This window comes from Bos indicus, chromosome 3 (assembly GCF_029378745.1).
Source record: "Bos indicus isolate NIAB-ARS_2022 breed Sahiwal x Tharparkar chromosome 3, NIAB-ARS_B.indTharparkar_mat_pri_1.0, whole genome shotgun sequence".
Classification (NCBI taxonomy): domain Eukaryota; kingdom Metazoa; phylum Chordata; class Mammalia; order Artiodactyla; family Bovidae; genus Bos; species Bos indicus.
The window spans coordinates 106,473,228-106,495,667 of NC_091762.1; the positions used below are offsets into that span (position 1 = coordinate 106,473,228).

Here is a 22,440-nt window from a genome sequence, read left to right on the forward strand (position 1 = left end):
TAAATGTACATCATGAGAGAGAACTAGATTGTAGATAGGATTTTGGGAGTTAAAAACACACACAAAAAATGGTTATAGAGGTCTTGGGGGTCTCCCAGAGAAAGTTTATAGTATAGAAATGGCAGATAGATGCTGTAAAGACTGCCATTTCTCAGTATTGTTCCCATGACAAGCTTAGTAGCTCAGTTGTGTCTGACTCTCTGTGACCCTGTGGACTATAGCCTGCCAGGCTCCTCTATGGCATTTTCCTGGCAAGAATACTGCTGAGTTGCCATTTCCTCCTCCAGGGGATCTTCCCAACCCAGGGATCGAACCCGAGTCACCTGCATTTCCTGTATTGCAGATGGATTCTTTACCCTTGAGCCACTGAGGGAGCCCCCTTTTCCCATGACAGACATTGCTAATAGATCAGTGGAAGGTCTTGTGAATAGGAAGAAAACCTGGAAGAGACAGTGCCATTTGAAGTCTCAAAGGAGGTGATTTATGAAGGAGAGTTTGGGTGTATCAGATTTTTGTATTTTCCATTATGTGTTTCGAGAGCTTAGTAGAAAAATGTTATATTTGGCAGTCAGGGTTTCCTAGTGATCTGAGTGAGTGAGATATCCACAGAGCAGTGGGGATCAGCCAGCAGAGAAGATGGATGGATAGTTACTATAGATTAACGCATAATCCAAGATTGTGGTTTTCAAGGTAGGTATAATCCCTAGAGGCAAGAAAATGCCTTCAGAGAAAGTGAGGAAAGGATTTCAGCATATAATTTGGATTAGGAAGTAAATGAAGTCAGAAGGGGGAAGATAACTTGGAGGATGGAACCGAACTGGTTGGGGGCAGTGTTTTCCCTTTGCTTGTAGACAACTGTGTTGGTGCATCATAGCCAACCGGCCCTCAGACAGAGCTCCAGGATCTGCCCAGTGCCTCTTCTGATTAGCACACTCCTTGGAGCCACCCCACAGCATGACAGCCCCAAAAGATTGGAGCTTAAAGGAGGGGGACCTTAGGCTGTACAGATCTGGGGAGGAGTATCTCCAAGGTGAAATTTCTCTGAATCTGGTTTCTCAACGTTGAGACTCTTGACACTTTGGGGGCTTGGTGGTTCTTTGTTGTGGAGGCAGGGGCTGTCTTGTGTATCGAAGGGTATTTGGCAGCATCCCTGGCCTCTACCCACTAGATGGCACCCCCACCACCAATTTGTGACAACTAAAAATGTTTTTAGACGATGCCAGACATCCCCAGTTGAACAGTTCTATGAAGACTACAAGACCTTCTAGAACTAACACCCAAAAAAGATGTCCTTTTCATCATAGGGGACTGAAATGCAAAAATAGGAAGTCAAGAAACACCTGGAGTAACAAGCACATTTGGCCTTGGAGTACAGAATGAAGCAGAGCAAAGGCTAGTAGAGTTTTGCCAAGAGAACGCACTGGTCATAGCAAACACCTTCTTCCAACAACACAAGAGAAGACTCTACACATGGACATCACCAGATGTCCAACACCAAAGTCAGATTGATTATATTCTTTGCAGCCAAAGATGGACAAGCTCTACACAGTCAGCAAAAACAAGACCAGGAGCTGACTGTGGCTCAGATCATGAACTCCTTATTGCCAAATTCAGACTTAAATTGAAGAAAGTAGGGAAAACCACTAGACCATTCAGGTATGACCTAAATCAAACCCCTTACAATTATACAGTGGAAGTGAGAAATAGATTTAAGGGACTGGATCTGATAGACAGAGTGCCTGATGAACTGTGGTTGGAGGTTCGAGACATTGTACTAGAGACAGGGATCAAGACCATCCCCAAGAAAAAGAAATGCAAAAAAGTAAAATGGCTGTCTGAGGAGGCCCTACAAATAGCTGTGAAAAGAGAAGTGAAAAGCAAAAGAGAAAAGGAAAGTTATACCCATTTGAATGTAGAATTCCAAAGAATAGCAAGGAGAGATTGAGGACAAGGGCCTTTTCTAAGTCTTTGCACACCTAACATCTTGCAAATTGTCTTGCTCATAGTGCACTCTCAGTAAATGTCTACTGAGATAAGCCAGTTTTGTTGATAATTTGATAAGTAGGTTAAACCTGCAGTTTCTTAGAGTATTTCATTTATCAGGCCTCAAAAAGAGGCCAAAGTTCCCTTAGTATTGTCAAAATCTGATTTGTGTGGAGAAGCGTTTTATCCCATCATTTCTTTTATTTATTTTTATTTAAAAATTAAAAAAAAATTATATCCAGTCATTTCTGTGAGGACAGATCACAGGTGTCCAATGGGAGAATGGGAAATGGAGCAGAGTGATGTGCTGGCTTTAAAAGATAACACAGATCCCTTTAGCTCTTCTAGCACCTGGAGCTGACTGTGCTGTAGGTAGTTTCAGAGTTTCACTGAAACTATAGGTAAAGCTGGGAGATAGGCAGAATGTCAGGCAATCAGCTGCATACCTGACCTATTCTGGTGGAATGATGCTTTCCAGGCAGGTAATAAAATTATAAGTTGTGATATTTACAGTAATATGAACCAAATGTGACATTTATAAAACTGATTGGTTTCCAGGTTTGTTTACATGTTTGTCCTTAATGCAAATATATAAAATGTTGCTCTGTTTTACTTTTTGGCCTAGCAGTATGGTTTTAATTGATAAATAATGTACACCATAAAACACATAATTCATAACTGCATAGTTCAATAAATTATCAACAAGTAAAAATACCTGTGTAACCACAACTCAGTTCAAGAAATAGAACATTACCAGCCTTCTCAATAATTTTGAAAAATGCTGTATGATTCAGCAATTCTACTTCTGGGTTATATATTCAAAAGAATTGAAAAATCCAACAAATCTTTGAAAATTTTATCGTATTGCTAATATTCATTAGCTTCTCATTGTGTCTGAATTCTGTCAAGCCTTTTTAAAGTTATTGGGAAAATATACACAACAAAGAAGTTACCATTTTACCATTTCAGTGGCCCTAAGCACATTCAGATTGGTCTGCAGCCATCATCATTCACCATCTCCAGGACTTTTTTCCTCTTCCCAGATTAAAATTTTGTACCCATTATACATTGACTTCCCATTCCTCTCTGCCCCAAGCCCCTGGCAGAATGACAGGGACTGTTCTGGCAACCAGCATTCTGCTTTGTCTCAGAATTTGACGATATATCATCTAGTAATATGATATATGTCATATAATAAATGGAATCATATAGTATTTGTCCTTTTGTTCTGGCTTATTTCACTTGACATAATGTCTTTGGGGTTCACCCATGTTGGTGCTAGTGGTAAAAAACCTGCTTGCCAAACCAGGAGACGTAAGAGATGCGAGTTTGGTCTCTGGGTCGGGAAGATCTCCTGGAGGAGGGCGTGGCAACCCACTTTAGTATTCTTGCCTGGAGAATCCCATGGACAGAGGAGCCTGGCAGGCTACAGTTTATAAGGTTATAAAGAGTTGGATATGACTGAAGAGACTTCACACACATGTTATAGCAAGTGTCAGAGTTTCCTTTCTTTTTAAGGCTGAGTAATCTTCCCTTGTAAATAAATATAGGACACATCTTGTTTATCCATTTATCTGTGATGGACACTTGGGTTGCTTTCACCTTTTGGCTGTTGTGAAAAATGCTGCTGTAAACATGGGTGTGTGTGTGTGTGTGTGTCTGTCTGTTCAACTCCCTGCGTTCAGTTCTGTTGAGTACATACCTAAAAGTGAAATTGCTGAATCAGGCATTTCCCTGGTGGCTCAGACACTAAAGAATCTACTTGCAGTGCAGGAGACCCAGGTTCAATCCGGGTGGGGAAGATCCCCTGGAGAAGGGAATGGCTACCTACTCCAGTATTCTTGCCTGGAGAATTTCTGGAAGAAGAGCCTGGTGGGCTGCCACCCGGGGTTGCAAAGAGTAGGACACGACTAAGCGACTGTCACTTTCACTTTTTTATGATATTTCCACTTTTTGAGGAACTGCCACACTGTTTTCCATAGCTGCATCATTTTATAGTCCCACCAGCATTGTACAGGGATTCTAATTTCTTTACATCTTCACCAACTTTTTTTTTTTAATAATAACCATCCTAATAAAGTGCATCCAGGTTTTTTGAAAGAGTCTTTTTGTTATAGAAATTTCCTGATATAAAAAAGTAGAGCAAGTAGTAGTTGAACTCCCATGTATCTGTCACCTGTGCTCAATAATTGTGAAAGCTTGGCTAGTCTTGTTCCAGTGATAATCTCTTTCTCCCCCATTATTGGAACTCAGACACCAGTCATCATAAACTTTAATTAATTAATTTAAAAATCGAAGTAGTATAGTTGATTTATAATATATAAACTTTCTTTTTCTCTGTGAAAGACAAAGCATAAAACAATATTATTACTATAAATAATGTTTGTGAATTTTACTTGAGTCATAGCCATGTATTTGATTCCGTGATTCATATCTCTTGTGTCTTATTAACAAATATGTTCTCAGCATCATTCTTGCTCTTGTACAGTGCAAATATAGATATATTTTACCTATGCTTTTCATCTACCCTTGCCTTCTTGCTTGTTAACAATTTTATTCATGAGTAAAATTTTGCAATACACAGTTATGATCACAAGCTGCATAGTCATTTGTAAACACAATTTTAACAGCATATCAATAACTGCCAAAAGTCATATTAGAATGGAAAAGAGTGAAGCAACATCATTATATACATAACTTTGCTGTTGTTTAGTGCTGAGTTGTGTCTGACTCTTTTGCAACCCATGGACTGTAACCTGCCACGCTCCTCTGTCCATGGGATTTCCCAGGCAGGAATACTGTAATGGGTTGCCATTTCTTTCTTCAGAGGATCTTCCCAACTCAGAGATCAAACCCACATCCCCTGTATTGCAGGCAAATTCTTTACTGCTGAGCCACCAGGGAAGCCCTAAACATTACCTTGAATCACTTCTAAAATTCTTTTATTGAGGTATATATATTCTTATGCAAGGAGATTCAACCAGTCCATCCTAAAGGAAGTCAGTCCTGAATATTCATTGGAAGGACTGATGTTGAAGCTGAAACTCCAATACTTTGTCTACCTGATGCGAAGAACTGACTCATTTGAAAAGACCTTGATGCTGGGAAAGATTGAAGGCAGGAGGAGAAGGGGACAACAGAGGATGAGATGGTTGGATGGCATCACCAACTCAATGGACATGAGTTTGAGTAAATTCCAGGAGTTGGTGATGGACAGGGAGGCCTGGCGTGCTGCAGTTCATGGGGTTGCAGAGTCGGACACAACTGAGCGACTGAACTAATATATTCTCATACAACATATATATTAGTTCCAGTTAAACAATGTAATGATTTGATGTTTGTGTATATTGTGAAATGATCACCATGACAAATGTAGTTAACATCTGTCACCATTCATAGTTAGATTATTTTTCTTGGGATGAACCTTTAAAATTTACTGTTTTGTGTGTGTGTGTGTAAGTCACTCAGTCATGTCCAACTCTTTGTGACTCCATAGACTGTAGCCTCCAGGCTCCTCTGTCTATGGAATTCTCCAGGCAAGAATATTGGAGTGGGTTTCCATTTCCTTCTTCAGAGGATCTTTCTGACCCAGGGATCTAGCCTGGGTCTCCTGCATTGGCAGGCAGATTCTTTACCATCTGAGCCACCAGGGACGCCAAAATTTACTCTTTAGCAAGTTGTTAATATGCAGTAGTAGTTATTATTAACTATGCTGTACATTACATCCTCATGACTTACTTATTTTATAACTGGAAGTTTGTATATTTTGACTATCTTCACCCATTTTGCACACCCCATACCCCTGCCTCTGGCAACCACTAATCCTTTATCTACACAGCTTCAATTTCTCTTTTTTTTAAAGACGTATGCTTTCATTTGCAGTACTTTAATATACTGTATACCTCAGTATGTTACATACTGCTATGTAGAAACACCGTTCAGTTCAGTTCAGTCGCTCAGTCGTGTCCGACTCTTGGCGACCCCATGAATCGCAGCACACCAGGCCGCCCTGTCCATCACCAACTCCCGGAGTTCACTCAGACTCACGTCCATCGAGTCAGTGATGCCATCCAGCCATCTCATCCTCTGTTGTCCCCTTTTCCTCCTGCCCCCAATCCCTCCCAGCATCAGAGTCTTTTCCAATGAGTCAGCTCTTTGCATGAGATAGCCAAAGTACTGGAGTTTCAGCTTTAGCATCATTCCTTCCCAAGAAATCCCAGGGCTGATCCCCTTCAGAATGGACTGGTTGGATCTCCTTGCAGTCCAAGGGACTCTCAAGAGTCTTCTCCAACACCACAGTTCAAAAGCATCAATTCTTCGGCGCTCAGCCTTCTTCACAGTCCAACTCTCACATCCATACATGACTACAGGAAAAACCATAGCCTTGACTAGATGGACCTTTGTTGGCAAAGTAATGTCTCTGCTTTTGAACATGCCATCTAGGTTGGTCATAACTTTCCTTCCAAGGAGTAAGCATCTTTTAATTTCATGGCTGCATTCACCATCTGCAGTAATTTTGGAGCCCAAAAAATAAAGTCTGACACTGTTTCCACTGTTTCCCCATCGATTTCCCATGAAGTGGTGGGACTGGATGCCATGATCTTCGTTTTCTGAATGTTGAGCTTTAAGCCAACTTCTTCACTCTCCTCTTTCACTTTCATCAAGAGGCTTTTTAGTTCCTCTTCACTTTCTTCCATAAGGGTGGTGTCATCTGCATATGTGAGGTTATTGATATTTCTCCCGGCAATCTTTGATTCCAGCTTGTGTTTCTTCCAGTCCAGTGTTTCTCATGATGTACTCTGCATATAAGTTAAATAAGCAGGGTGACAATATACAGCCTTGATGTACTCCTTTTTCTATTTGGAACCAGTCTGTGGTTCCATGTCCAGTTCTAACTGTTGCTTCCTGACCTGCATACAGATTTCTCAAGAGGCAGGTCAGGTGGTCTGGTATTCCCATCTCTTTCAGAATTTTCCAGAGTTTATTGTGATCCACACAGTCAAAGGCTTTGGCATAGTCAATAAAGCAGAAATAGATGTTTTTCTGGAACTCTCTTGCTTTTTCCACGATCCAGCGGATGTTGGCAATTATTATTCAGTAAAAAATATAATAAAAATTCTATATTTTTATACTATAAAAGTATATTATACCTAAATGTTAACAGTAATTCTTTTTTCAGATACCTTGTTTGTATCACCCATATCTTTATGCTCAGTTTCTTTTAATCTGCTGGTACAGGAGACAAAGGATTACTAACAAGTTGCTCAAAGATAACAATTTACATTGGTAACTAAGATTCCGTTACAGTTTTTAGTTTGTTAACTCTGTGAGCAAGAACTCTGGTTATTTAAAACTATTCTTCCTGATATTTGTTGGCTTTTGTGTATATACCATAAATAGTACAATAGGTAGCCACTGCCTTCAGCAAATAAGGTGAGTTTAATTCTGGGATTGATTTATATATGTGTGTTTGTTAAAATTGGCCGTTTTAAGGGGCTCCAGAAAATATACCTAAAAGCAGAATATAGGATGAAAATGTATCTACAAATTTATCTACATATCTGATAGAATGTGCTGGTAGAGACTGTGTTTACATTTTGGCCTTTTTGGAGGTAAGGGCTGGTAATTATACATTTGCAGCTGTGCATTTCCTTAATGTTAATCTCAGTGTTAAAAATGAGAATCTACTTATAGTCAGAAGTCCTCTACTGGCAAAATCAAGTTGTGTAAATTCTTTTAACATTGGGTCGTTTGAAATCTAAACTACAGCAGAGCCAATTAAAGGCTGTGGGAAAAGGAGAGGAACAAACAATTATTCATTCTTTTTCTCTCCTATAGTTTTCTTATCTTGCACAGCAGATCCCAGTATATGCTACTGCACTTTATAACTTTTGAAGGAAGTCTTGTTCAAGATACAAAGAAAAGAGCTCCCTACAATTTAAGATTCCGTCAGTGCTCAGGTGTAAGAACGTCATTCTGTTGTCAGGCACAGATAAACGGGTTAAAGGCAGAGCTAGTTCTTTCTCTATGGCTCTGTTTATATGTTTTCTTGTGCTGTTTTACTGATTAACCATTTTCTTTTTGTTTGAAGATAGTTTATATCCTTGTTCGTTATGTAACCTCCGTAGCTAAGAGCACAGAGGCTTCAGAGTGATAGTGACACTGAAGTTACTGTCCATTCTCCTTCTGTTGTTGTAGTAGTATATAGATGGTAGTAATATAATGACCTTTATATGGAATTTTCAGCTGGTAAAGAATCCACCTGCAATGCAGGAGACCCCGATTTGATTCCTGGTTCGGGAAGTTCCCTTGGAGAAGGGATAGGCTACCCATTCCAGGATTCTTGGGCTTCCCTGGTGGCTCAGATGGTAAAGAATCCACCCGCAATGCGGGAGACTTGGGTTTGATCCCTGAGTTGGGATGATCCCCTGGAGAACGGCATGGCAACCCACTCCAGTATTTTTGCCTCAAGAATCCCCATGGACAGAGGAGCCTGGCGGGCTACAGTCCACAGGGTTACAAAGGGTCAGATACGACTGAGCAACTAAGCACAGGCAAAAACTAAGTAAGTATTAACTCATTTAATTTACACAACAACCGTATAAGATAGATATTATTATCCTCATTTTACTGCTGAAGCATTAAGGCACACAGAGATTTGTAAACTGACTACTCCAAGTACAAATAACTAGTAAGTGGCAGAGTTAGGAATTGATCTGAGGCAGCCTGGCGCCAGGGTCCTTCCTCCTTAACCATTATACTTTATTGTTGTACTTACTTGACACCCATTTAAGTAAAGGGAAATGTGAGATAAAAAACGTTCTTAACATCTTTGTGGGCTCTATGGAACTTATTATTTGTTCATTCAGTGCTCCCTGTAGAATCAGTGATTACAGAGAGAACATTTAATCTAAAGCATTCATCCCTATATTCAAACTAGTATTTTCAGATCTGTTCTCCATCTGAGACCTTGCATTTAGAAAAAGTACACTTGAACTTTTTAGTTGAATTGGCAGATCAAGAGCTTACAGACAGGATATTGCCTCTGAGTATTTAGATTGTATTTGCTGACCTCCTGAAGCAGTAATTTGGCACAGTGTTTCTGCTAAGAGTTCAGCAGTATTAGGGGTTTGACTTCAAAGTGTGTATATGTGCGTTTTATATATATCTTTGTAGATAGACCACTTCTCCACAAATGGAGCCAGTCTCACACAAATTCTGAAAATCTTTCAGAGTCATTTAAATCCAAAAAATATCTAAGCATTTGAAGTAGAACTATGTGCAACACAGCATGTTACCTTTCTGGAGACTTGTGATAAGTAGAGTAAATAAAGCAACCTGCCCACTTTTAAAGGCTCGGAGTTCAGGCCAAAGAACCTCCAGTTAATCTTACAGAGTTAGTTCTTATTTGGGCACCAATTTACATATACTTTTTATCTTTAAGTTTAAGTTAGTAACCACTATTTGATTAAAAAAAAAGTGTTCTGATTTCTTCTGCATCTTTTGTTTTGGATTATGTGCATCTGGCTGTGCTCTGGTTAGAAGACATTTCCTCTGGTGATTGGGTCAGTCAAGTGTTTGGCTGCAGCGAGCAATAGATCATCAATCATTTCTGCCCATAAGGTGTGCATCTTATGGAATACATGACTTTCACGCTAATTTTCTTTCCCCTAGGTTTATGAAGGTCTCGACATCATCACCAATAAAGTTTCTGCCCAAGAGCAGAGGCTGTGCCAGCACCACATGATCAGCTTTGTGGATCCTCTTGTGACGAATTACACAGTGGTGGACTTCAGGAACAAAGCAACTGCTCTGATATCCTTCAGGGAGACAGCAGCTAGGCTTGGTGGCTGCATGGCAGTCCAAGCCAAGAAAGAACTTTTCTTTGTACTGACAGTTTCTCCTGAGCAGAGATACCCAAGACAACAGCAGCATCCCCATTAGAACTCTTCGGATTGAAAGATACAGTGTCCTTGCTGCTGAATCTTGCCCTCAGACTGCAGGGTCAGCATCACTTAGGAGCTTACAGAAGTGCTGGATTTGGGCCTCATTCTAGACCTACTGAATCAGAGTCTGCATTTAAGTAGAGTCCCAAGTGATTCATAGGCGTATTAAAATTTGGAAAGTACTGTTTTAGTGGAGAGAACACTGACTTAGGAACCAGAAAATCTGTGTCCTAGTTTTAGAACTACCTCTTTTGACCATATAAATGTCATTTCATTGGGTAAAGTATTTACCCACTGAGCTTGTTTCCCATCCTTTAAATGGGGACAAGAAATTAATTTAGAAATATAATGGGATTATAGTAGGAAAAAAATAATTCTGGGTAACACCAAAGAAATTTTGGAAAAAAGAACAACATGGAGGGCTGCCCTTATATTTTAATGTCCAAACTGCCTTTACTATATGGACTGCTATACATTAAAACATATTGAAAAGTCATAATAATTGTTATAGCATGAAAATTATATAATACTAGACAAATTTATAGCACAGATAAGAAAAGCCAGATACAACTTGAAGTTGTATGTATGTATGTATATATGTATGTATTTTATGATCAAGGTGGCGTTTCAAAACAATGAAAAAATAATGCAGTAGTTATTAATTTTTCCTGGGGCAGTTAATTTTTTTTTTAAGTGAAATCAGGTCCTTATTATATGTGATATAAGTTCCAGATGGATTTCAGAGTTAAATAAATGTCTTTTTTTTTTTCCTATTGAAACTTTAAAACAAATGAAATAACATGCAATTGAGTAGTTATGTGAGATTAGAGTAGGGAAGGACTTTGTAGATACAGTCTTTTAAAAAAATTTTTTTAATTCATTTTTTTCTTTTTTATTGTGTTAAAATGTACATAAAATTTATCATTTATAAGTGTACAGTTCAGTGGTCTTAAGTATATTCACATTGAGCAGCTGTCACTACCATCTATGCCCATAATAGTCTTTTTTTTTTTTTTTTAAGGAAAATAGCTAGATTTGGATATATTCTTGTATTACCAATACAAGAATTTATTGGTAAGAATACTAGCTTCCCTGGTGGCTCAGACAGTAAAGAATCTACTTGCAATGCAGGAGACCCAGGATCGATCCCTGGGTTGGGAAGATCCCCTGGAGAAGGAAATGGCAACCCACTTCAGTACTCTTGCCTAGAGAATTCCATGAAGAGAGGAACCTGGAGGGCCATAGTACATGGGTCACAAAGAGTCGGACGTGACCGAGTGACTTACGCTAGCCACTAGCCATTGGTAAGGGTGTATTTCAACTATTACAGTTCCTAGGTTTCTATCCTAAAGAAACCTTGCCACAAGTATACCAGGAGATAAGTGATAGATCTCATTTTAACAACATTATTGCTCTTAACAGCAAAAACATATAAATACCCAAGTTCCTACTTAGAGAAGAATATATAAAATGTGCCTTGTTTATTTAAGTACTGTATCAGCAGTGAAAATGATGAAGTTGTAGTTCCATGCATTATGGAGGAAGAATCTTATACTTAATTAAAGGGGGGACATACAATTTGTTTCTCTTTTTAAAAAATGGACATATTTCTTATAATCCTTGACTGGTAACATCTTTCTCCCCACCCTACCCCAACCTCTTGTAGAGGGTTTCTGATAGAAAAGAGGTCATCTCTCTGTGCCCACAGAGTGGCTGGCAAGGGGAAGAAATGTATAAATGAGTCTTTATCTAGGTTGAAAGTCTCTTTATCAGATACCCTCAGAAGCACAGTTCCTCTTAAAGTAGATATTATCTGTTTAACAGAGATTCTAAAGAGAAGAATTCCAAGTAGCAGGGGTATGAGAACAATAATGACAAGTAAATTGAGTGCTTACTCAGTAGAAAAAAGTATTTCAGCATTGTCTTAGGGGTTTTATTTGCATTGTCACATGTAATGCTCATAAGAACTCAGGAGAATTTTATAGGTAAGAAAGCTGAAGCTTAGATAGCTTGAATGACTTGCCGAGTGTTGGAGCTGGTAATTGAAATCTGTTTGTCTTTACATCCTGTGCTTCCCAGGTCATCTGGTAGAGTTTCAAGTGTGAAATATATACTACTACCCCAGAATGGTGAAGACTGACTGAGTCTAAGAACCATGGCTTAGAGCTACCAGCTCATAATTTGCCTTAGAAGGCAAAGTCACATAATGGATGTCATTTTCGTGGCTTCCTGAGCAGCTAACACTTGGTTCTGTGATAGTTCTTTAGGCTTGTGCTTGTTAAGCTGATTTGGAATACTAAGCAAGCTTTGAATTTGAGTAGCAAGGCTTAGAAAGTTCTAGAACTGGAAGGAATTACCATCATGCATCTGTCTCTGGTTTATGCAAATCTCTCCAGAACTGATAGGAAATGATTCTGAGAACTCGTGAGAAACAGTGAAGACTAGTATCAAAAATATGACGAATGTGGTTTCTTACTTATCTCCTACTTCCAAGTGAGTTAGCATTTTCTTCTTAATAGTAAATATTTTGATGTCTTTCTTAACGTTCACATTGAAGATATATTTGCCCGAGATAAAATTCCTATTGTCGTGGGAGGAACCAATTATTACATCGAATCTCTGCTCTGGAAAGTTCTTGTCAATGCTAAGGTATGTTTAGTTCCCTTATAGTTCAATGAGGAAATGGGTTCTTCTTTCTTGCCAGCTGATTTTAGTGGGAGGAAAGTTGACTCTTGCCTATTTTTTATACTCAGCAACTGTACTAATTTTCCTACCTAATATTCTGAAGCAAGTGCCAATTTCCATATGTGAAGTGTGCTCCCCTAGGCTGGCCTAAGGGTAGGGGCTGTATGTGGGAAAGATGCTTCTCTGTGGACTAATTAGCATCACCATGTAAGTTAACAGTACGTTAGTCTGATTCAGCATTTCATGGCTGTAACAATCGGTATGTCAGGGAGATACCTGACATCAACCTTTTTTACAGAGGTGGTATTGCATAGGGTGGGACTTTGCAAACTATTCAGTATAATGTGCTGGAAATTCTGGTCCATTCTTGGATCACACTTGTTGAGAAGCTAGACTTCTGGATGTGTTAATATAGATGTATTAGTCAGGGTAGCTCATACTTCTGACAAGGAAGCAGTGTACCTGAGTACTTGCCTAGACAGTAGATCCTCTTTCTCTTTATTTGCTGTGGCCTCATAGCACTACCGTGGTGTGTTGGGATTTTCTGTTTATGATCTCTCACTATATGGCAAGACCTTCTGATTGATCTAGGTTGTGTTCCTAACACTTAACCAAAGTGCCTGGCACATACAGGGTATCAGTGTTTGTTGAATTGTTTAATTAAATTTACCTCTAAGCCTTTGTTTGATAGCCGCAGGAGATGGGCACTGAGAAAGTGATCGACCGAAAAGTCGAGCTTGAAAAGGAGGATGGCCATGTTCTCCACAAACGCCTAAGCCAGGTTGACCCGGAAATGGCTGCCAAGCTGCACCCACATGACAAGCGCAAAGTGGCCAGGTAAGAAGGCTGGGGCCACTGACCCCAAGCCCCTTGAGAGGTAGAGGGCAGTCAGTTCTTCAGGGTGCCTGGGTGGCGAGACAGGTTTGGTAATAGCATCTAGTGGAGATTGATGTGTTCTAGCACAGCAGGTTACTGCTAAGTCACTTCAGTTGTATCCGACTCTGTGTGACCCCATAGACGGCAGCCCACCAGGCTCCCCCATCCCTGGGATTCTCCAGGCAAGAACACTGGAGTGGGTTGCCATTTCCTTCTCCAATGTAGGAAAGTGAAAAGTGAAAGTGAAGTCGCTCAGTCGTGTCCAACTCTTAGCAACCCCATGGACTGCAGCCCACCAGGCTCCTCCGCCCATGGGATTTTCCAGGCAAGAGTACTGGAGTGGGGTGCCATTGCCTTCTCCGACAGCAGGTTAGGAGGCCCTGAGTTACTGCCTTAGTCCAATTCCCTCAATTAATAGTTGCACCCTACTTTGCTGTCACATGTAAAATTCGTAATACAGTGCAGCTGTTCCCTAAGGCCTGTGTACTCTTGCTTCATTTTCTATCTGATCTTTGCTTGTATAACAGTTTTCATATAAATTTTTTCTGGCATACAGCAGTGGCTGAGTTCTGCCCCAGCACACTGCCCACTGGGAGGCAGGTTTTAATTTTGTTTTTTTCCATAACTTGATTTATTTATTTTTTTTGGAGGTGAGTTTTATAAATTGTCTTATATTGATCAGCTCACCTTAACACATGGAGGCTTTCTTGAAGGGAAGAAAGAGATAATCTTAGTTCATTAACCATGTTTTCTTAGGTTATTTTGAAATTGAAGCCTCATGTGTTATGTGTGTTTTTCTTCCTCCCTCCCTAGTATTAGATGGTTTATTTTTTCCTCCATAAATATGCATTTTCATTGACTCCATATTCTGTTCACTTCTGACCACATCTTCATTTTATCAGTTATTACACCTACTTTTTTCCTTCCAGTTTTCTTGAATATATAATTGACATACAGCACTGTATAAGTTTAAAGTATACAGCGTAATGATTATTTTTACAAATACCATTACATTATTACCACGATAAGTTTAGTGTACTTATATAGATAGAAAATAAGAAAGAAAAACATTTTTCTTGTTATGAGAACTCTTGTTATGAGAACTCTTAGGCCACCCACTTAACTTTCATTTATAGCTTACAACAGTGTTAGTTTTATTTATCATGTTGTACATTACATGCCTCGTACTTGCTTATCTGTAACTGGAGGCTTGTATCTTTTGACTGACTTCATTCAGTGCCCCCTTCTCCCACCCCAGCCTCTGGTAACCACACATCTGATTTCTTTTTCTTTTGTTTTGAAGTATAATTGATCTAGAACACTGTGTTGATTGCTAGTGCACATCATAGTGATTTGATACTTCTATACATTACAATATGATCACCACTTAGGTGTGTTTTTATGCATTGCTGGAGGTGACACCATATCTGGCAGAGTAGAGGCTCTAATGAGGATCTACTATATGGATGTTTATACACTTTAAATATTGTAGCAACCTTTGGTATTGATAGGGGTTATGAAATACTCCACTCAAATAAGTGTTCTAGATCAATGTTTTCTTAAGCCTTCTCTATTATCCACTCTGCCCTTTAAGCTTTTTTAGAAAATTTTTTCTCTTGTAACTCCCTCCCTCCTCTCCTTGAAGATTTTGGTTACGGTTACCCTTTGGAAGGCTGCACATGATTATGATATTTAAGTGTTTTTTGTCCCTTGAGGTCAGTATCACCCTGTTAATAATGCATATTCTAGATAAATGAAGTATATATTTTCCAGTATTCAAACATTTTATTGTAAACATTTTAATAGAAATCTTCCAAAATTTTTTTTGAAAACTCAGGGATACTAAATGAACATTCATTTCTATATTGTTTTATGGTATGATTATCTATTCCTTTTATTAATCAATTCTTATCATTTCTCTTTGTTTTGCTACTTGTAGAATAGTAATGAGTTGAGAGTATATTTTAGTAAGAACAATAGGTTCGGAGCAGGAATTCTAGAGTCTCTAAAAGAAGATCCAAGGACCTTTTTCATCTTTCTTTTTGTTTGAGGCTGTATATTCTAACCTCCAGATAAGTAAGATATCTATTAAACTACTTTTTTTCCCTCGTAAGTCCCCTTTTGCGAGACCAGTGATGGGGGAAGACAAGGGGTTTCTACTCTTGTGTTAAGGTTTCAGGAAGTAGAATTGCATCAGGAAGGGATAGATCGCTTTCAAGCTGATAAGTTGCTATCACCCAGAGTGGTAGAGTATAGATTTGAGAGTTAAATTACCTAGTGCTGCATAACATAGTAGATACTAACAGAGTAGATGGTGGCTTAAGTATGTGGATTCTTTCTCCAGTGATCTTTGTGTGTGTAGTAGAGTACTGAATTAGTCTGAAGCATTCTTCATTAGACATATTTAAAAAGAAAGTTGATGAGCTGGATATACAACATACTTTTGTACTGTGGGAAAGGCATTCCAGCGAGACTAGACTTGTTGGCTTATAACAAGGTATCCCAGCAAGCTTTTACTGCTTACCTGAAAGTGAATATGTCCTATTCTGTTTGTGTAGAAGAAACCTGTTGTTTCTGAACCTAAGGATTTCAGAGAATTTTATGTATGTTTAGAAGGGTAGTTTTATTTAAGTTTTCTTTATAACTCTTTTCTGAGTAGCTATAGGATTGCCATATAACCCTAGACCTTCATGTGTTCAGGGGCTTAAACGGTGAAAATGACAATGAGGCATTCTATGATAAATAGCCACTCTCATGTTTCTTGAGAATTAATATTTCCTAATGGCTATGGTTTTTCCTGTGGTCATGTATGGATGTGAGAGTTGGACTGTGAAGAAGGCTGAGCACCAAAGAATTGATGCTTTTGAACTGTGGTGTTGGAGAAGATTCTTGAGAGTCCCTTGGACTGAAAGGAGACCCAACTAGTCCATTTTAAAGGAGATCAGCCCTAGGATTTCTTTGGAAGGACTGATGCTAAAGCTGAAACTCCAGTACTTTGGCCACCTCATGCGAAGAGTTGACTCATTGGAAAAGACTGATGCTGGGAGGCATTGGGGGCGGGAGGAGAAGGGGACGACAGAGGATGAGATGGCTGGATGGCATCACTGACTTGATGGATGTGAGTCTGAGTGAACTCTGGGAGTTGGTGATGGACAGGGAGCCCTGGCGTGCTGCAATTCATGGGGTCACAAAGAGTCGGACACGACTGAGCGACTGAACTGAACTGAATGGTTTTTATGGATGTGCCTACTCTACTCTTTCAAATGACTTAGGAGCCTGCAAGTGTTTGAGGAAACGGGAATCTCTCATAGTGAATTTCTTCATCGTCAACATGCGGAGGAAGGCGGTGGTCCCCTTGGAGGCCCTCTGAAGTTCCCTAACCCATGCATCCTCTGGCTTCATGCGGAACAGACAGGTAAAAGTCCTTTAGTATCCCAGAGTCCATCTGAGATAAAGCTTATAGTAATATATTGCTGTATATAAATGTTTAGAGTAAGTCAACTATACCTCAATAAAACATTGTTTTGAAAAAACATATTCTTAGTGGCATATGAATGGCTCATAATAAGTGCTAAGCAAGTGGTCACTATTAATTTTATTATCATTACCAAAGGCACAGTGTCATTTCCCTGGGTACCGGTCTGGAAAGCAGGTAAAGGTATTCCTGGCATTAGTATAAGATACCAAGGGTGAGATAAGATGGGATGGGAAGGGGGCTGCTATCCAGAGAGATCCAAAGGAGAAAGAGAAGGCCCCTGTGGAAGGAGGCCTGACTCTCTGAATCGGCTAGTGCTTTCTCCTTATATAATAAGATGATATGCCTCATTCTTGCTGTTTTTATTGAATTGCAGAGTTTGTGACTGAATATAATTATGAATTATTAGATAATCTTTGGACTCTGAACTTTTTCTTCCATTTGAACAAATTCTCTTCTTTGTGGCAGCTTATGCATTCATCATGTATAGTACGCACCTTCGGCAGGCTTGCTGGTTGATGAGTTAATTTGATTCAAGTTCTAGATGAACGCTTGGATAAGAGGGTGGATAACATGCTTGCTGCTGGTCTCTTGGATGAACTAAGAGATTTTCACAAACGCTATAATGAGAAGAAAGTTGCAGAAAATAGGTGAGAATTTGGCTGTTACTTCCACGTACTCTTCATTCCTTGCTTATGGTCAAAAGACCATGAACACAATACTGGCTTTGGATCTACTTGTTTATTAGCCTTTGTCCTTGGCATTGGCTCGGCTTGTGGGAAGGAGGGTTGGTGTACTTGTTACAGTTGCAGTTTTCTAATCTCAACAACATTCCCAGGAGTTAATTTTCAACGGAAATAACCTGGGAGCTGTTTGGGGGGTGTAGAGGAAGGATTTCAGAGAGGTGCTGACTGCTCAGGATCTCAGTTTCTCCATCTGTGAGATGAAATGGTTCAGCTAGATCATCTCCAGGGTCCTCTAGCTCTCAGATGCAATGGCTTATCCGCTGATGCTTTCTTGTTCCCAGCCAGGACTATCAACATGGTATCTTCCAATCAATTGGCTTCAAGGAATTTCACGAGTACCTGATCACTGAAGGAAAATGCACACCAGAGATTAGAAACCAGCTCCTAAAGAAAGGTGTGAATTCTCCATCTAACCTAGCCTTGGACATCCTTGAGTGATAGAGTGTCTAGCTGGTATGGTCTGAGAAAGAACTGAGGCTGAAAGAGTCCCAAATGGCCTTCAGCTCAGAACAGAGATTTTCACGGAGCAAGTATCCACCAGTATGCTGATGTGGCTAGTTTTCTCCGATGCCAGGCTGCCTGGACCTTCCTTGCGGCAGAGTGAGAAGTACTTAGAGCTTCTTATATCTGCTTTGTCTTTCAGGTATTGAGGCTCTGAAACAAGTGACTAAGAGATATGCCCGGAAGCAAAACCGATGGGTTAAAAACCGTTTTTTGAGCAGTAAGTCTCATTGTTTTTCCTTATGCTCTGGGTCTGCTTTCAATAGAACGTCGGCATTCTCAGCTCATCCAAAAAGTAAACTTTAGTTTCTGGATCTGACCTGGGGGTGTTGCATAAGTGATTATCCAGGGGTATTTTCTTTTGATACCTCAGGAAACACTTCTTCCTGAGGAAGAAGCTACGTTATGCCTTGAACACCTGAGTACTGTCTGCAAGCTAGTAAGAGCAAGGTAGCAATATTTTCTTAGTAGAGTTGGTGTTTGGGGTTGATCTTAGCTTCAAATTTTATAGCTGAAGAACAATTAGATGCCTGTAGGAAGGCTTTCCTAATTAAAGTGGTTTGGGGGCCAGATAAGTAGTATAAAAAGACAAAGCCTTTACCAGTTCTTCTAGCATTACTTTTGTGTTCAGATACGTGGTGTTTCAGGCTGCCGCACCTCTTAACTTCAGTTGAATAGCACTTTTAAGGAAAAGGGAAGGAAATTCTCACTCATTGGACCCTGTACTATATCCTTAGCACTAAATTGGGTGTAATACATTTATTACTGGGACTTCAAGGTGGGCATTTTCCTTTTCTTTCTGAGGATAAGTAAATAGAGGCTTAGAGAAGTTAAATAACTTGCTCAAAATCCCCTTGCTAATAGGCAGTAGAGTACTGGATGCAGGCCTGACTCCGAAGTCCGCACTCAGCTGTACACCCACCACACTTGTTTCCTTGAGCCCATACCTTTAGCTGGACACCATTAGTACTGGGCCTTGGGTCAGGAATGGTGTGGTCATGAGCTAAAAGATTAATTTAAAGGAGGTTAAGCATAAATGAAACCCTGTTTTTATCTTTTGGGCACTTCTAAAATATGCTTTTGAATCAACTCCTGTTCACCTTTGCCATTGAATTTCTGCTCTCAGTTAGTTACAGATGAGTACAGCCGAGGCCTCCCCTCCGCCCCAGTGCCTATGGACAGAAACGCCTTGGTCCATGTTGGACGGATCGCTCTCTCAGTTCTCATTCTCTGCCAGCGTTTTCCGTGCACTTCTTCTACTTACCTTGCTTTCTCTGCACGTCCTTCTAGACAGAAGTCTTTTTGTCAGCCGAAACTGAAGTTCACTACTACAGATTTCTAACACAGCCTCTTTTTTCACCAGACCTAACAATTAGTCTGTAACAAAAGATGGGGTTTTGGGGGGTAATGATTTGGAACTTCTTCCTGTGGTAAAGCTGCGATAACCGCCCCCCCATCTCTGAGTCACTCCGGGTTGATGGCACAGTGCGTCATATGCTCGTTCCTCATTCGTGTGTGTGCCCACACAGCGTTGGTGCTGGAGTGAAAGGCACAGCTGCCCTGTAAATCAGGAACCATGTGTGATTGGCCAGGGGCTGGTCTGCTGGGATACGGTTCTGGCACAAAGCCAGAGGGACTTCCCCACCCCAGCTTGGCCTTGGACCTGAGCCAGAAATAGCAGCTGGGAGCCGAGAACTTGTTGAAAGGTGCTGAGACAGGGCACAGAAGCCCAACAAAGGACTTAGAAGGGAAAGGAAAATATAGAGTGGCCTGGAAACAGGTGCAGAGCTTAGCCACGGCCAGGTGTGCTGTGGATGCCGCCTGCGCCCTCCCAGTCTCACCTTTCCATGTGGTGGCAGGTGCAGCCCAGTCCGGTTTATGAAGACTCTTATTTGTGGTTGGCACAGTCAAAAGGCCAGCACCTGCCAGCCGTTGGCATTCCGAGGACTTTGATGTTTTTGTCCATGGGGTGATGCTGTTTGCCTTTAGGCAACTGACTTAACCTAGATGTGGAAGACAATTTAGTGTGTCCGCAGACTGAGGAAGCCAGCAGCAGAGACTAAACATGGTTGGCTCAGTTGGATGAAATGCCTGTAGCTGTACATTTGGCTACCTCCGGTCTTACCTCTGTTCAGAAGTAATTCGCCATAGGGTATTTCTTGAATACTTCTCTGACTTCTCTGGATCTGTTTCTTAGAAACAGGGCGCAACTACTTCAGTTCCAAGGCTTTTTTCTAATTTTCAGATTCAGCAGCTCCCTGGCTGATACCCTGCTGCTGCCAGCCCGTGATTATCAGTATGGTATTAATGAGTTTTGTGAGTGCCAGACTGCTGAAGGGAGATACACAAACCTGAGATTAGTGTCTGTTTCTAAAGAAAGCTGTGAACTCTCTTGCCGCAGAGTGACATCACCATCAGATGATATGGACCTTAGAACAGGTGTTCACTTCAAGCTGCTAGTTCCCCCCTATAACATGCTGCCTTTTATATTGCAGCCCATACAGTGGCCACTGGGGCTGTTACTGTGTGTGGTTTTCCTGAGTGATCTGGAAGATCCCACACCTCAGACTCTAGATTATACAGCCAGACGTGTTGGCTCCAGACCCATCAACCTTCTGGGTCTTTCTTGGACTGTGTGTAGTTGTTTGGTTTGTGTTACTGATTAAAAGGAGTGGCATGGTCAGAATGTTTATTCCTTTGGCCCCGTATCTTTCCCTTGAGGATTTTGGAGTCCTGGGAGCAGAGTAGATTGGGTCTTGGAAGCTGACCTCTCGCGACTTTTCTTTGTCATCATTAGGACCTGGTACCAGTGTCCCCCCAGTATATGGCTTAGAAGTATCTGATGTTTCGAAGTGGGAGGAGTCTGTTCTTGAACCTGCCCTTGAAATTGTGCGAAGTTTCATCCAGGTAATTATTAATCATGGTCCCATCTATTGTCTGATTTTCAGGGAGCTTTGTGTAGCTGACACCTTTGTTGCTATGCTGGGGAATGAAGCATTCTTTTCCATGGAATAGAGCAGAAGGGCTGGCTGCTTTTAGATCCCTGGAGGCTGTGTTTCTACTTTCACATTCAGAAAGGTTGTTGTTAAAATCTGTTCACAGCCCACCTGCTCTCTGGGATGAAAAAAAGGAATCTTGGGAAAATCTCACTCCTCTTAATATCAGAGAATGATATCCAGATCTCTTTGAACAAATGCTTCTTCCCCATCCTTGCCTTGTTCTTTCAGGGCCACAAACCTGCAGCCACTCCAGTAAAGATGCCAGGCAATGAAACTGAGAACAAGAGAAGTTATCACATGTGTGAGCTCTGTGATCGAATCATCATTGGGGACCGTGAATGGGCAGGTAAGAGTCTGGGGTAGAACACAGAGAAATCTGTAAGGGCGGGTCACACTGACTTCATGAAATTTAAGGGCTTTGGTAGCTTGAATGCGGGAGTCTGCTTGTTTGTAAAAAGATGGCCAGATTCCTCTAGTAGCTTGTATTCAGATTTCATGGAGGCCTTCTCAAACGGGAGAGTTGTCTCTGTATTCTGAATTTCAAAGGAAGATTGTATGCCCTGTACCTTTGCCTCGAGTAGATATTTTATACTGAGAGGTTGGCAGTTAACTTTCCAGAGCTCCTATGACTTTGTAATCCTCCCTTAGAGGAGTTTCATGGCCTCTCATGTTTAGACCTCAGTGAGGGTGAAGTAGGATTTTAAGGGAAGCCGGGCAACTCACCCAAGAGACCAAAGGGGGCAGAAACAGCTGAGAGGGGACAGGAAGTGCAGTTACTCCTCCTGAGTCCATTCTTCAAAAGTGGTATCTCCAGTAGGTGCTTCCACACAACCCAGGATTGGCCTGCCCCAGGGTTCTAGCTCCTTGCTTCAGAATCTAGGTCTGTCTCTGCCACAGAGTCAGCCGCATTGCGGGTCTCTGTTGGATTTCTACGGTCATCCAGCAAAGCCCAAAAGGGCCCTAGCTGCCAAGCCTTGGATTTACGTGGTATTCAGAAACTTGTTTAAAGCTCACTCCTTTTACGCACAAGTAGGACTTGTGTTTTACCCAGTGAGTGGAATCCTCCCGTTCAGAGGACTGCTTTGCATGGTTGGGATTCTCACAGAAGTAGATTTTTCTCCCCATACCAACCAATAGAACTATGAGTTCTGTTAACTGTTAACGCTGGCAAAATGAACTGCATTGTCAGAGTCTGGGGATGGCTGTGATTGCCCAGGCAGCAGAAGAAG

The 22,440-nt window shown here is 40.8% G+C and overlaps 1 protein-coding gene across 1 annotated transcript in view; it reads left to right on the forward strand.

Moving 5' to 3' along the window:
- TRIT1 (tRNA isopentenyltransferase 1) overlaps nucleotides 1–22,440 on the forward strand; it is a 44,852-nt gene that overhangs the window by 19,294 nt on the left and 3,118 nt on the right. The window contains exons 2-10 of the mRNA XM_019957758.2: nucleotides 9,658–9,798; nucleotides 12,480–12,578; nucleotides 13,306–13,451; nucleotides 16,763–16,905; nucleotides 17,504–17,615; nucleotides 17,993–18,105; nucleotides 18,355–18,432; nucleotides 21,010–21,119; nucleotides 21,440–21,557. Of these exons, the coding sequence (XP_019813317.2) occupies nucleotides 9,658–9,798; nucleotides 12,480–12,578; nucleotides 13,306–13,451; nucleotides 16,763–16,905; nucleotides 17,504–17,615; nucleotides 17,993–18,105; nucleotides 18,355–18,432; nucleotides 21,010–21,119; nucleotides 21,440–21,557 (1,060 nt within the window). The remainder of the gene's footprint in view (nucleotides 1–9,657; nucleotides 9,799–12,479; nucleotides 12,579–13,305; nucleotides 13,452–16,762; nucleotides 16,906–17,503; nucleotides 17,616–17,992; nucleotides 18,106–18,354; nucleotides 18,433–21,009; nucleotides 21,120–21,439; nucleotides 21,558–22,440) is intronic.